Source organism: Corvus cornix, chromosome 1 (assembly GCF_000738735.6).
Source record: "Corvus cornix cornix isolate S_Up_H32 chromosome 1, ASM73873v5, whole genome shotgun sequence".
Taxonomy (NCBI): Eukaryota; Metazoa; Chordata; class Aves; order Passeriformes; family Corvidae; genus Corvus; species Corvus cornix.
The window spans coordinates 15,181,174-15,197,291 of NC_046332.1; the positions used below are offsets into that span (position 1 = coordinate 15,181,174).

The 16,118-nt window shown below is 41.0% G+C and overlaps 1 protein-coding gene across 1 annotated transcript in view; it reads right to left on the reverse strand.

The window, feature by feature from the left end:
* The window catches only part of LOC104686955 (amyloid beta precursor protein), a 172,991-nt gene that overhangs the window by 51,218 nt on the left and 105,655 nt on the right, over positions 1-16,118 (reverse strand). The window contains exons 8-9 of the mRNA XM_039550395.1: positions 8,262-8,336; positions 7,031-7,189 (exon numbers count right to left, since the gene is read on the reverse strand). Coding sequence (XP_039406329.1) covers positions 7,031-7,189; positions 8,262-8,336 — 234 coding nt within the window. The remainder of the gene's footprint in view (positions 1-7,030; positions 7,190-8,261; positions 8,337-16,118) is intronic.

The following is a 16,118-nucleotide window of genomic DNA, read 5'->3' on the forward strand; positions in this document are numbered from 1 at the left end:
TCAGGTCAGACCTCCAACTTGCCCAACTACTTTGCAGCACTTCTGCCTCATGGTTTCAGGGCTGTGGCTGGAGGCAAAACTGCTAGATTTGGTGATGAACAATGACAGCTCTTCACTGGGCTTTGCATACCACAGTGTGGCACCCACCATAAATGAGGACCATGTTCTACAGTTGAATATAACTTAGACTGAAAAAACAAACTTAAAAAATTAATTGATAATTTTCTTCTTGATGCAGAAAGCAGTAGACTTACTTCTTGCAGAGTTTTGACAAATTTCTGCATCAGCAAAAGCAGTTCACCTCAAGTCCCACCCTCTGCATTGTACTTCATACCCATTTTCTTTTAAATGTCATTATTGAGTGAACTGATTCTACTTAAAAGCCCCACACATACAGCCACTTTTTGCAGAAGTACTTCCGTTGCCAGATTAAAAATTGTTTGCAACTGGTGGGTTAATACAATGCTCATTCTTCAAAAACCACTGGCCTACGGAATTGCAAAATGCTTATTCCGTAGGAAGAAGAACTGGAAAGCAACAAGCCCAGTTACGACATTTCGAGGAAATCACTATCACATATATGTTTCTTCTAGGAAAACCTATGAATATGTATGTAAAATATAGTATCTAAACAGTACTCAGCATGCACAATTTAGGAGGAGATATCCCCTCATGCATCTGGCTGAATAAAGAATGCTTGCTTCTTAATGCTACGCTAGTGTTAAGGAGTTTTTATTTTTCCTGATTTTTGGTAACACTTTCAGCAGGATTCACACCCAAATCTAATAGACGAAGTAGTGATATGAACTCCTGTGATGGTAGACTAGAGGGGCCACAAGAAATGGTCTAGGTCAAGCACAGAGATAGGGAAAGGCACCACAGGCTGAGGAGATGCACCCAGACCTTGTGTCTGATGCCATTATATCCACAGCTGTCTATTACTTCGACCCTAGGCAGGAATCTTCAGACTAAATTATAAATCAAAGTGGTTCTATTATCAGCTAAATTAAGTTTCCAAGGCCTCAGCTCTGACATGTCTATGACAGAAAAACAAGTGGCTGACACATCTTTGGGCCAGCTTGGCACCTCTTGCTCTTCTTAAATAATGTACCAACCACCAAAGTTCTTTAAAAAATTCTGGGTCTAACACTTGAAATTCTGCTATGTGTTTTGCCAGGGAAAACTGTGCATGTTTATGTCTGTAACTGTCTTAGTAAAAAACATCTCACAGAATAACTTGGATCAGCCACCAGTGGCTACCTAAGCCTCATGAAATAATTCCACTATTTTCAGTGATCTGTACCTGTTTTGTTGGCTTGTTTCCTTTTTTTTTTTTTGTTCTGGTCTTCCTCTGAAGGCAACCAGGATACTACTGATGACATTGGTGACTGTCATTTAGGCAGTGACAAGAATGGCTAGTGACTTCCTAGGCAACAGGATCCAGCACCAAATTCTGAATACATTTTATTTCATTAACTATGCTCATTAGTTAGGAATAATATGGCTACTGTGTACTCCAAAACTCTGGACTGGCTGGTAAGAAGCTTAAATCCACAGTCCCATGGCACACACTCACTGTTCAGGCAAACGCAGCAAAAAAGACACACCTAATAAGATGTGAACCTACCAGCTATTTTAAGCACATACTCTAACATCGTTTGCTCCCATCAAACTCATTCCAAAGCTCCCCCTTCCCGCAGATTCAAAAAACTGTTTTTATCTACAACTGAGTACAGATTGACTGTACTCCTTACAAGCTACTGTGACCGTCCAACAGATGTGCTCATGTCTTCAGGTATTTTATAGCTATTAGTTTAAAATCCTGTTTATTCTGGAGAATGTTGTCAAAGTACTATTTTATATAGCTTTCCTGAGTACATGGGGACTTGCATGCATTCAATACATTTGGTACAAAGTAGACAGGTTCACAGACAATGTATGTGGGCTACATAGGCTACCTAGGGTGACAATGTGCCATTAAGAACTAATGTTCTACCTACAGCTGTAGAGAATATGCCTTGTCTCTTATTTAGAAGATGATTCTTTCTGTGGTCTTGCATATGAGATCTAAAATGCCCACAATCCAGTTTCTAGCAAGTTATATATAAACACACACACATAAATACATATAAACATGCAGATGTCCCCCCACCATGATCTCTATACTGATCCTAATCTGCTACTTCAGATTTTAAGGGAGTGATGAAACAGTGCAGTTTCACTGGGCTTGGAAAACGGAAATATCAAGTGTAGTTTGCATGGCTAAAATCTATCCTCATGAAAAAAAAAATCTCTTTGTGGAAATCCAAAATACTTACTACAGAGAAACCACATAAAAACCGTAATAAAGCACGTCTGTGTGTTGAAAATACAACTTCCTGGCTTTGTGCCATGGAACTTCATGGGAAATTCTGAGCTGGCTTGTCATTTTGATCAAAATTCACTCTAAATCAGAGAGGAAACTTTCACAATGCTGTGTTGTGCTATCTAATCTTGCCTTTAGAGAAAAATCAATCATCAGTCCCTTCCAATTACTACTCTTGGAATGTGCAACAATTGCTTCTTTTCATTCACTGTTCTGAATACCTTGTGTACCATATTCAGTACATATTTCACTTGCTTCATTATTAACTTGCAGGTCATGTTTCATCAAGGAGAAGTAGCTCATTTTAGAAACATTCAAGAAAAGTTGGACAGGATGAATGCAACACTTACTCACGGGCAAGACAAATAAATCCCCATACAGATACCTGTCCTGTGGAGTTAAAGATGCCTTCATAATTTCTGCTAATTTGTAACAAAACGTGTTATCTCACACATCAAAATCACATGGCTATAATGGTGCCCAAGACTTACATTTGCCTCCCCTCTCAAGGACACCTCCAGGGGCCAAATAAAATGAAAACTATTTGACTCAATCTCATTATTTGTTTTTAAGTATTTCAACTTACTGAACTTCGACAAATTAAGACAAATTTTGGTTCTGCTCACTATTTTAAAACTCTTAATTCTAGATATAATGAACCTGCCAGGGTTTAAAACAAGACACTCTGGATTTATTCACACAAGAGCTTCAGAAGGCACTGGAAAATGGAATTAGGTGATCACATTTCTTGAAATCTGACTTTGTATAAAAACAGAGCTGAAATCCATACTATTTCACAAAAAGCCTTCAAAATTAACTATATGTGAAGAATTCCACAGCTGGAAGTTTATGGGTTTGGAGGAGCAGAGTTTAAGGGTGGAGTATTAGAGCTGGACTGTTGTTTCCTGCTGCAGAGGAGGATTTTATCACCAATTCAGCAGCAACATTTTGGCTTGCTTCCAACTGCATATTTCCACAGCAACCTGCTTAGGCTCAGGAAATGCTTTAAGCTTCCCAAACACTGAGGCATTGAGCATGGACCCCCCTGCAGATTCCTCTTCCCTGTCCAAATAGCCAAACCTGACTAGTTTCAACCCGTGCTGTGCTCTCTCTGTGAACAGACACTACACTCCTAAGCATAAAAGGTAACAGAGTAAATTCTGAAGAAAACATGGGAAAAAAAGCCAGATGGATTAATGTACATGCTAGGGTTGATCTTAATGATCCTGCTCTTCTCAGCAAGAATTTACATTTCAGTAAAATAGTGCTGAATTAGAAGAGAAGCATTTTAAACTGATTTTAAGGATTACATGCTAACTTTAATCTATGCACAAAGTAAAGAGGTTAATTAATTACCTTTCAAAGTTTTCCTGTATGTTTCCCTCTCCTGAAACACTTTATTTCATCAATTTTTTTTCTGCTTGTCTTTGTCACCCATCACCAGCTTCCCATGGATAATGCGCCTCTCTTACCAACAAAGATTAAAAAGGGAGACATAATCCACAAAAATTTGACATGCTCTTGAAAGAGGGAATACAAGCACATTACAGAATTAATCTGCTCACAGAGAATGACGGATTTGAATTCCCCTATTTAACATACAAAATGAAGGGGAAAACTTCCAACTGTTTTAAAAACTAGAGGCATATTGCTTCCAGCTGCTACTAATCCTCCTCCCCTGTAGTAAGCCCATCAAGCAGGATGAAACAATACAGTATTTTGACACTGGATACTGAACAGCTGCACCCCAAAGGCAGTGAACTACACCAGCAGAGCTAAGCTGCATCAGGAATCAAGAATGAGGATCAAATTTTGAGTTTCTGGGCAGCCTGCATGACAGTGCTTCTGAGAACAGAACAAGAGTACAAATATTTGGTTTTGCTTGAATTTATTTTCTTGTAGACCCTGAAACTATGCAATTTCATCTCTCTGTGCTCCCTCTCTCCCTTGCTGCCCTGAGTGGTACTCACAGGCACACACCTCTGACACTGGCCCTAGGCAATCATCTGTGTAACACATGAAAAAAACCTGCAGTTACAGTTTTTGATCCGATACAGAAGCTATTCACAAAGGAGTCCCAGACTTTTTTAACCCTCCTAACTGCATGCAGCACTTCAATTAAAAAGTCTAATTCATTTTTTAAAATTTAAATCCAAATTCTTCCTCACAACTTTAGAGAAAGAGACTCCATCACTTAAAATATTTAGAATCTATTTTTGCCGTAAACATACTAATAGCAAACCATTTGACTTGAAGCAGACTGTGAAGGGGGTTCTTAAAAATAGTTTGAGAACTCCAGAACCCCACCACTCCCACACCTTTTCTAATAATACTTTAAAAGTTATCAGGAAGGTTATGAATTACTCTCCCAAAGATAACACAACTGCATCAAACGCACTTTTACTTTACTAGGGAACTGCCAGAGCAAAATACAGCTAGGGTACGAGAGCTGAATTTTCCATTAATCCCATTTTCTCTTTGGCTAGACACCCAAAGTTTGGATTCACAGTGTATTTAGATTTCCGGCTCCACATACTGTGAAGCAGTTAGTGGACAGGATTAACTCATTAGGTTGTTCAGCTATCATCAATCACTCCCCAGGTTTCACCCTCTTTCTTAATACAATCAGACAAATCCTCCTGCTGAATTCAAGGTCAGTGTTTTCAAGTGCTTTGGCACACACTTGACCAACAGTTCAACACCTCAACTGTCATCAGCTATAGAGCATACAACCAAAAAATGCTAAGGCAAGGACAAGACCATCTACAAGACTGACCAAGGACTTGTTTAAAGACATTATTTTTTAAACTGTTCACCCCTGTTATTTTGAGATGAGTCCCTGTCTGGTAGCACCTTCAGCTGATGTTACCTCCATGCTTGCTGCCTGCTCCTTTCAGAATTATTGGCTATTGTAGGACATATATAGGATATATACTCAACAGAGGATGCACTTCAGTCTTTTAAGCAGTACCTTCAAAACTTACTTTTACTGGACTCATGTCACCTTTCAGGTCTGGTGCTCTCCCCCTGACACAGGAAATGTATCAGTAATTTAAATGTCCTGGGAGCTGACTATAAGCAACACAAGCACAAAATGCAAGTTTTTCTGGTCCCAAAGTCACTGTTAACATTTTTGCCCCTTAGAGTTCTGCAGCTGAAGTTCACTTTGTACCTTCTGCATTCCACATTTTGGCAGCTATAGAGACCTTTCTGCTGTTGTGTGTGGTCCTCCTCATACCCTTCCACAACCGCAGGTACCTGCAGAACCAAGCTGCCAGCCTGATATACACGCAGCTCAAAAGCAAATCATTTTACTGGGGTACTTTTCAGACAGGATTACATTTGTACAAGGCTCAACTTCAAAGCAGGAAAGCTTGGCTCCAAAGCCAAATGTGAAACCCTATCTTTGGTGAACTACCCAAACGCACACCGCAAGACAGCAAACATGACCTGCAGCCAGTCCATGTACTCACCTCACCTCAGTTCTGAGCCACAGACTCCAGTTTCCTAAAAGAAGCTGCATCCCAACCTATAACTTGCTAACCTGTCTCCTAATGAGTTCAAGCCTCTCACTACCCTCACTGTGGTCAGAGGTTATAACATGCAAGTTACACTCAGGCCAAATAACATCCTCTACCAATTTAACACAGACTAACTTCATTTTCCACGAATTACTATATTGCAAAATATACAGAAACTCTTCACATAACTATCCTGAAGTTACCCCATGACACTTTTATCTAAGTAAAGGATTTTAACTTTTACTTGGCATACACAGTAAAAGCAAGAGAGTTTCGCACCACAGGATGGAGAAAAAAGTTCAATAATGATGATGATGATAAAGAACTAAGATGATGATCACTTTTCCATGGTTACCAAATATGCAGGTTTCTCCTCAGAAGGAAATTTACTGAAAATATGTAATTTAATCATGTTAGCCATGTTGGTATAACTCCCAGTGAGGTCAAATAACCTAAAAGACGCAGCAGTGTAACAATGTTTTTTCCATCTAGGAAGTGTTTAAGACGCCAGAGATATATAAAACAATGTACTGTTTTCCCCCAGTCTTTTTGCAAATTCTCTTCCTCTGGAGGTCACTGACCAGCTATTGTGGTATTGAAAACAGGTGTCAGAGATATAGAGTCATTAAATTCCATTCCATCTGCAATCTGAATGTACAAGTTTACACCCACCAATAGCCATCACATCCAAAGCAGACAATTTCGAATTTCTAGAGTGCTAACTTCATGCTATTCAACAATCCTCACAAGATCCTTCACCAAACACTTCAACAGTTCAACAAACAAAACAAAAAATCATAACTATCCTATCTTTAAGCTCCATGTTGTCATGATGAAGTACCCTAATGTGCATCACTTGAAGGGACACTTCATCCTCCTCATGCAGGATCTGTCAACAGCTACAATTTTTGACAACCAAATAACTTCCATGTGATTTGCTTAAGTATCTTTATGTATGTATCTATCCATCGACAGGTACGCACATGGGGAGCTTGTGCAAACTGTCTGACTGCTGTCGCAGCTCTCGCACACTGAGCACGCTCCCAGCTCCAAAGCTGGACTGCACATGGGCACATCTGTATTTCCTCCAGGACAACTGCAATGATTTTGACACAGCTGGCAAAGTTTGTGGTATCGCACTCACTCTGGGTGGGACAGTCTGCAGGGCTGTGATGTAGTTCTCCAGAGCAATGCGTCGACGGTCATTCAGCATGGCTTCCACTCGTGCCATGTGAGTCTCCACAAGCTGCTGTCTTTCATTTGCTGCTTCTTGTTCCAGTGATTCCACTTTCTCCTGGAAATGCTGAAAAAAACACCAATCACAACAGAAACAGAGAAGACATCAGCATAGACCAGCATATGTGAACACCTCTGTCTGCAAAGCACCAAAATCCTTCCCCATTGTTAATGTAGTTTGGCTCCCAGAAATTCTGCACTGCACACACCTTTTACTGATTTCAGTGTGAACTGCAGTGCCCTGTATTCAGGATTTTATTAATCTAATAAAAATGTTCCTGACATGTCTAGCACAACCGCCTTCGTTTGCCCCGAGACAGAGGTTCAGCACCACAGAAATTGTGCCTGGGGGAGGGTGAAGTTTGGCAAGTGTACACCCCTGCCATTGAGAGCCATCAACACAACTTCATGAGCAAATCTACACAGGGAGAAAAAAATGTCCAGCCTGAACGGAGTAACTATAATTTCTTGTAAACTGGCTGCCAGGAAGAAAAATTGAGCCCAAACTTATTCCAGTAAAGGAAAAGATTGTCTGAATAAAATGCACAGAGAGTAAAGCTGTGGGACCTAATGTGCAAACCAATCTAGTTCTGAATGTTTCCTTTTTATAGTTGTGCATTGAAAACATTCCAGCAGTGTTGAATAATACCTGACAGTGGGATTCAAGGAGTGTCTGGCTTGTCAGAATTTTTGAATTATAATACATTTTGGATAAAATAATTTTTGGCTAAGGGCTTCTTTCAGACAAAACTGATGGCGATTCCCTCCTTAGATCACATTTTCCATCTCTGCTTTGAGCTTAGATCCTGCAGTTTGTATTAGTTTATCATGGCCTAAATTTTGATAGGAGCCTGTGGCAACTTAGTTTTCAGTTCTCACTGAAGGTAAATCTAAATTCAAGTGGAATTCTACCTCTCCATGCAGTCAGGAGCAATGTCCTGCACTGCTGTTCCAGGGATTGGCTGCAAAGTACAGAGACACCCAGCAGCCACTAACAGCAGGAAACAAACACAGCAAGAGAAAAAAAGAGCAGAGAATAACATTAAATCTCCATAAAGTAGACTATAAAATTACATCACACCCAGCTCCCTATGCATCTTAACTGGGGCCCCAGCCGGTAAGGTTGCATTTTCCTTTACCTGGATAACAGCTTTCTTGTCAGCCTTTGGCAAGTTCTTTGCTTGGCGTTCTGCCTCTTCCCACTCTCTCATGACCTAATGAACAAAACAACGAGTGTGACTTTCCTATTTTCCTCTCTTGTCCCAGGGCTTAGCTGCAGCCAAGCACTACAGCTCCAAGAGTCATATTTTTACATTACTCTCCTTTTATCTCTAGAAAAAAAGGCAGTTACAACATTTAATGAAGGTAGGATCCTGTTATTAAATTAAACAAAGACAGTACTTGTGTGTCCAAACACTGCCAAGCTCTCATAACTTCACTGTGAAGGAACACAGCTGTTAACCAGCCCTCAAGCAAGGGAAGTGGAGATCTCCATGGGTGAACACACCAACCCTTTTTCATCTCAGACAGAAAGAAAACCAATTCTTCCTATCCTTGGACAAAACGAGTGAATTTCAACTCATTCCAATTGGATCATGCCACCTTTTCTGGCACCATAAAACCTTTTAATTTATTCAGATTGCATCTCTGGCCTGAGTAGGGCAGATCAAAAATTACACATAATTCATGCTAGTCCAACTATTTGTTCAGAAACAGGGGCTGTAGAAACACTCCAAGAACTGAATATATATCTCAAGTACAACACTGTCAGAAAAATAACATAGGAGATCTTTCAGTGTAATTTCTTTCAGCAATGGGAGAAGCCTCCTCCCCCTGTAACACAGAGCAGTATTTCAATAGTCAGGGAGTAGGTTACTCTTAACTTGTTGTCCATGAGATCTGAAACCTTCCTGTGGTCTCACCTAGGGCCTTCAGTCATTTCACACCTAGACAGCAATCTCCTCAGGTAACACATTTTATATAGGAACAATTGCTCCCACAGAATGAAGTGCACACAAATAAGTCACTATTTATGTGCAGCACTAGCACAATAAGAAACCTATAAGCAATTACTCACAGTGTGCATTTCCTTTCCTTCCCTTCTCAATAAAATGCACACTTTCACACCATTTAATAGAAATAGTCAAGGCAATTTTTAAAAAAGCTCAGAGTCCACATGGACAACTGAAATTTTACCAAGACCAATAACAAAGGCAGGAGAAGTAAGACCTGCTGTGACTCACGTTTGCACGTTGAGCCTCCAGCACTCACCTCCTGCCTCAGGCTTCCCAGTTTTTCCACACACCACACCAGACATTGCTAATCAGGCTCTTTGATGAACAGACTGGAAAGTGCTGATGGTGCCTCAGGGTACCTGGTTGAGCCTGTGCCTTTAAAAAAAAATATCCAGCAGAGGCACCTGGGCATTCCCACCTGGCCCAAATGTATATTAATCCACGAGATTCTATACTTCCTGGTGTGGTGGCAGTGGGTGGCGGGGGAGTCTCACCACCAAGACGACCAGATAGAGGGGAACACCGAGATGATGCTGGGACCCCTGCCACTCTCTCCCTGTCTACCCACCCCCACCACACAACTCTTTTTCTATTTCTTTCTTTCTCTCTTTTCTCTTTCTTTCTCTTTGCCTCTTTTACTATTAAATTAAATATATCAAATTTTTTGGCACCAACATCTAACCTCGTTTGGTTTTAATCATGTTTTTTGGATATAATTCAAAACTTTCTGGGTCCCATCCATTTTATTCACAGAGGCTTAGTTTCCTTTGGTCTTCTTTGTTAAACTAGTTCGTAACACACCCCCAAAGAGGTCCCCAGACCCTGCACCAGAGCACTGCACATGATACTACATGATGTAACAGATCCATAGTCTTACAAGGGACAGTGTCCAACTGGTCCCCCTCAGGGAGGTACATGTGTGTTCCCACCTGCCCAAACGTGATTAATCCATTGGATTCTATACTTTTCAGCGCGGGACTCTCACCACCAAGAAGACCAGATGGAGGAGAGCAAGGAGACATCCTTGGGACCCATGGAGGGGGTGATATGCTTCGACTTCATCTCTGTCACTGTCCCTGACCCTCCCCCCTCTTTTTTTTCTATTTCTTTCTTTTCTTTTCTCTTTGTCTTTCCCTCTTTTAAATAAAATATATCAATTTTTTGGTATCAACATCTAACCTCTTTTGGGTTTTATCTCATTTTGGGGAATATTCGAACCAATATTGGAACGAATATTCATGGTTCTTTCTGCTTTATTCACAGAGAGCTCTCTTTGCTCCTCTGTGATTAGAGTGGATTGCAACAGAATATGAACTTACAGAAGGCCCAGAAATTATGGCATTAACCCTAGTCATAAACTACAATGATGTGCTCAAGACTGAACATTGGCCAAGGTTGACAACTTCATGATTTTCTTCTCCCCCTTCTCCCTTTCCACCTTAAAACCACATCTCTGACATCTGCCTAATTTTCTGATTCTGAAAGAGCAGTTATGGATCTTCAGAACAAGAGTTCCTTTGCCATCTTTATCCCCCAAACTAACCCTTTGCTAATCCACACAACAAAAATAAGTACTGTGGGTAATGTGATGAGGGGACCTTTGGCTAGACTACATCTGTCTCTGTCCATCTTATTTCATTAAGTCTTTTAAGGCTTGGAAGGCAGGATGATAAACTGACATACTATACAGCTAGTTGGGAGGGATGTAAATTAGTGGCCTCGGAGTTCAGCTCTGGTGCCACAATACTGAAAGGTTTTGAAAAAAACCCCAGAATTACACGGCTGTTTGCAGAAACAATGTAAGACTGCTGTGCCCTCAGTGACGATTCTTGTAACTGAGAAGACTTCAATGGTTGAGAGCATCTGTGTGTATGTGCTAACCAACTGAAGATACAGCTATCCATGGGCCATGCTACCACCCACAGGGAACTCCTGCTCCCACCAAAGATCACTTCAGGGAATCGTGAGTGAGAAATATGCTACAGCACTACAGAGGTCCCCAAAAAGCAAGGAGAAAAAATTCCCCAGTTACGCATGTGCAGAAAAAGGCTGAACTTGGCCTCTGCACTTGTAAACCTATTCTCCTCTGTTGACAGCACAGACCTATGAAAAACATAAGAGATTCATGGGTATCAGAGACTGAAATATTGTAATTTATGACTTAAACATTTTCTTAAAGGATTTTAAAAACTGTATTACAAAAGCTGCAGAGAAGACTACCCTACCCTGACTGAGGCCTTACACTGCTTGCTGATGAAGATAAGATAAAGTAACAACTCAGGGCTGGGGACATTCACAAAGCACAAGCTTAACACCTCCAAGGTGGAGACCACAGCCCCAGGGCTATCAGCTGCCAGGCTGGAACAGACCCTCACACCAAAGGGTGGAGGGAGGAGAAGCTTTGGGTATCTTGGAAAAACCTGTGGTCAGAGGCCCAGTGACTGCCCATCCTCCGCTGTGCAGAAGAGCCCAGCTGAGGGGTCCTCACCGGAGGGGGAGTGGAAGCTTATCCACAGCAGAAGGGGGTGACATGGCCCATCAAAGGGGCCCCCCTCAAAAGGGTCCCCAGACCCTGCACCAGAGATGATGCAGCAGACCCTCAGTGTTGCAAGGCAGTGTGTCAAGCTAGTCCCTGCAAGGGGAGACACATGGGCGTTCCCACCTGGCCCAAAGTGTGTATTAATCCACAGGATTCTGTACTCTGTGATGTGTGGCAGCATGTGGTGGCGTGTGGCAGCATGGGCACAGTGGCCACAGTGGCGACCACCAGCAGACCAGATGGAGGGGAGCAACGAGATGTCGTTGCGGCCCTCGGATGGGGGATATACTTCCACCTAACCCCTGTCACCACTCCCTGTCCCCCCACCCCCCCCCCGCACACTTCTTCCTTGCTTCCTCTTCCTTTTTTTTTTTTCTTTCTTTCTTTCATTTCTTTCTTTTTCTCTTTCTTTCTTTTTCTCTCTTTCTTTCTTTTCTTTCTTTCTCCTTCTTTCTTTCTTTTTCTCTTTCCTTTTCTTTGCCTCTTTTACTATAAAATAAAATACATCAATTTTTTGGCATCAACATCTAACCTCATTTGGTTTTAATCTCTATTCTGGGAATATTTAGAACCTTCTACGTTCTTTCTGGTTTATGCACAGAGACTTAGCTTTCTTTGCTTTTCAGAGTTTAAACCAGATCGTTAACAATGGGTCTTCAAGGATTGGAGGTTTTGTACAGGGAAAACAGCTTCTGAATGAGATATAAACAGCAAGCCATTTCAAATTCAAACTTCTTCAAAACTCAGGCCTTAGTGCCTGGCAGATGCCTTTTGAAATTGGGCTGTAGGGGACAGCAAGAGGGAAAGAGACAGTATGGAAAATGTCATTCATTATTAAGAGATGCTAAGTACAAAAATTTCATTATGTATTGAAAGCAGCAGAATTCACTCCCATTTTTTTACACTGGGGCACAAAAGCATATCTGCAAGAGAAGAATTTATGGCAGACATTTGGGTTAGCACAATCAGGCCAGCAGAGGTACTTGTCTGACCTTAGTGAGGTCACAGTCATGCCAAAAAGGTGCCTATCTTTGACAATGGCTTTTGTTCCACACTTAAGTCTTGACCCTTTTTCTGGTAATAACATTATTAAACCTCTCCAAAGAGTCCTGACTACAACTGAGGGGCGTAATCCTATTAACCGGACAGTTTTAAGGAAGGAAACAGGCTTCCCACACACAGTAGTAGACATGGTAGAATCTAGGGAATACATCAACCAGTATTATTTAACATCTTTGTTGAGGACATGGACAGTAGGACTGATAGCAATCTCAGCTAGGTGACACCAAGCTCAGTGATGTGACTGATACTCTAGAGGGAAGGGATGTCATTCAGAGGAACCTGGACAGGCTTGAGAGGCAGGCCTGGGAAAACCTCATGTTCAACAGGGCCATGTGTCAGCTGGGCAATGAATGGACTGAGAGATGCCCTGGGAAAAGGACCTGAGTGTCCTGGTGGATGAAAAACCAAACATGAGCTGGCCATGTGTGCTCAGAGCTCAGGAAGCTCCGTGTATCCTGCATCCAAAGGACCATGGACAGCAGGTTGAGGAAGGGATTCTGTTGCTCTGCTCTGGTGATATGCCACCTGCAGTGCTGCATCCAGCTCTGGGGCCCAACACAAGAAGCACATCAACCTACTTGAGTGGGTGTAGAGGAGGACTGTGAGGATGATAAAGGATTGGAGCACCTCCTCTGTGAGGCCAGGGTGGGAGATTTGGGGTTCTTCAGTCTGGAGATGAGAAGACTTCAAGGACACCTTATAGCAGTCCTCCATTGTGTAAGGGGGGCCTTCAAGAAGGCAGAAGTGGGACTTTTCACAAGGGCATGTAGTGATAAGGAGGAATGGTTCTAAACTGAAAGAGAGTAGGTTTAGATTAAATATTCGGAAGAAATTCTTTACTGTGAGGGTGGTGAGGCCCTGGCACAGGCTGCCCAGAGAAGTTGCGGATGTCTCATCCCTGGAAATGTTCAAGGCCAGCCTGGATGGGATTTTGAGCAATCTGATGTAGTGGAAGGTGCCCCTGCCCATGGCAGGGAGATGGAACTAAACTATCTTTAAGGTCCCTTCCAACTCAAACCATTCTGTGATTCTATAGCATCACTGGAACTAAAAATCAGCTGAAGACATATCCAGGATGTTGGAACGAGTGGCATGGAATGATTAAAAAAAAAAAAAAAAAAAAAAAAATCTTGAATGGAACACCTGTTCAGGCCTGTTCAAGCTGATTGAGAACTGCAGTATTTTCAGGTGTTTGCTTTGGAAATAAACTTCCAAGAAGCAAAACTATTCTAGGACACAAGGTATCATTAAGTTCCTATCATAAGTATTCTACATGCTACAATTCCAAAAATATTGTAGGCAGCCAGAGGAAGAGCAAATTTCAGACATAAGGATGTCACAAGATGTCTGAGGAGAGAAATGTATAAATATACTGCTCCCTTGAGTAAGGTTCAGTATCTGGTTCATCAGGCTATTTAGCAGCAACTAATTATGTAAGGGAGCTGTACAGGTGTTAACAAACTGAAAATAGGAAGAGAAAAAGGAGAATTGTACCAAAACAAGAACCAAGAACCAAGGCACCTTGCAATCAGTTAGCATAACCTCTCCCTGTTATCTTTTGGAGAACAACAAACATTTAGAGGTTACGCATGCATCACTGAATGGCTACCCCTGTTTCCATGGGAATGCAGTTTTCCTGCTTTGGCTGTATTAACGATTCTTGGGAAAAGCTTAACATTTTGTGTTAACGTAATTCTCCTTACAGTACTTCCTAGGCAACTTTATAAGCTCTGTTGCTTCAGGTGTGGTGCAGGAAAACTTTCATGATCTGTAGTATAAAGGGATGGACACTTTAGAGCACAAGGGACTAAAAGAGTCTGAACCAGAGGTGCAACAGGTCATTACAGAGACAGACTTCCCTAGTAAAAGTCTTTCATGAGCTGTGAACTATGATGTGACATAACCACTGACAGAATCTTGGTCTCTGCTCATGTGAACATCTTTATACAAGAGAAAAAGAAACAAGAGTTGTTAGAATTTCATGGTAAATGAAGGGAAATCTCAGAAAGAGGATATGCAGAATATTTACATTTTCCCTGATGACATGTTTTTAAATATTTCACTTCAGTATAATTTTTTTAGTGATAAACTTCCTTACTCCTCAGATGATTACATTTTGCATGTCAACTAGAATGCATCTGATTTTTTACTAGTTAATTGGCTATTGCAAAGTAAGGTGTGCACCAAATCAAATACTATTTTAAAACTAGCCTTTTAATTAAAATTAGCCTTTAAATAAATATGTGTTTTGCGAACAAACCAATCTATTTCAGAGTATGACATTTATCAAGATTAAAGAATTACTTGATCATTTTTCCTTTTTCTAATAGAAGAAAAATGGGCATTTCTGCTCTTTATAAGCCTCCATTTTTCAGCTTTGAAAGAACTGGACTTTGAATAAAAAAAATGTTTGGTGCAGCTGGAAGACTTGGCTAGTGACTCTCACTTGTTACCTTTTATTTTACCGAGAAAAGCATTGACAGCAAAGGCTTGCTAAGCTAATTTATTCAGCATTGTTTTTAACTTAACAAGTAATAGTTTCAGATTCATTTTCAGCTACATATATATTTAAGTTTATATTAAAAACATACCTGATTTTAAAGAAAATGTAAAAAGCAATTTTAAAATCAACTGCCAGAAAAGGAAATCAGTGGTGTTGGACATAGATGTTCATGTGAGAAAACACAGAATGGTGAACTAGCTGCCTTTTCTACTTGCCCATAGTATCTACTATCTTTTAAACATTTGACAAGTTAACATGGAGAGGCTATTTCAATACTGTAAAAATCATAACTTAAGTTTCTAAAAATTAGCTTTGCCTTCTACAAGTAAACTCTGATCTTGAAAGCTCTGCAGGGGGTCTGAGTACTTCAAGATGTATGTCCTTTAAGATGCGATTTCATAAGCAGCTTAGGCAACTTAATGATTAATTTTTTTTTTAATGTACCTATCATGCTGCTGTTTACCAGGGCCGACTTAATTTGCTGAACTGGCTACAGCTGGTTTTTGACTTGATTGACTGCAGTGTCGGAGGACTGACATTGCAGGAGATGGGCAGCTGACCTACCTCACCCCCTGTTCTCTCATTAGTGCTGATAGGAAGGATGGCTAGGAATGTGCTAATGAGGGCACCAGCTCCAGCTTCAGTCAAATCTCTGAACCACAGCCTTCAGTTGTGAGGGCCCTCCAAATGCTCATGTTAAAACAGAAAATACACAGTTCACCCCAATACTGCCCTTAATTACTCAGCTTGACCTTTACATACCGGGATTTTGGAGACAAACATGGAACCACAGCAAGAATCTGAAGACTATGCCAAGGAAATCTGCTTTGACTGTCCTTTCCTTTCAGGAAATCCACCTCAACAGCATTTTTTACAA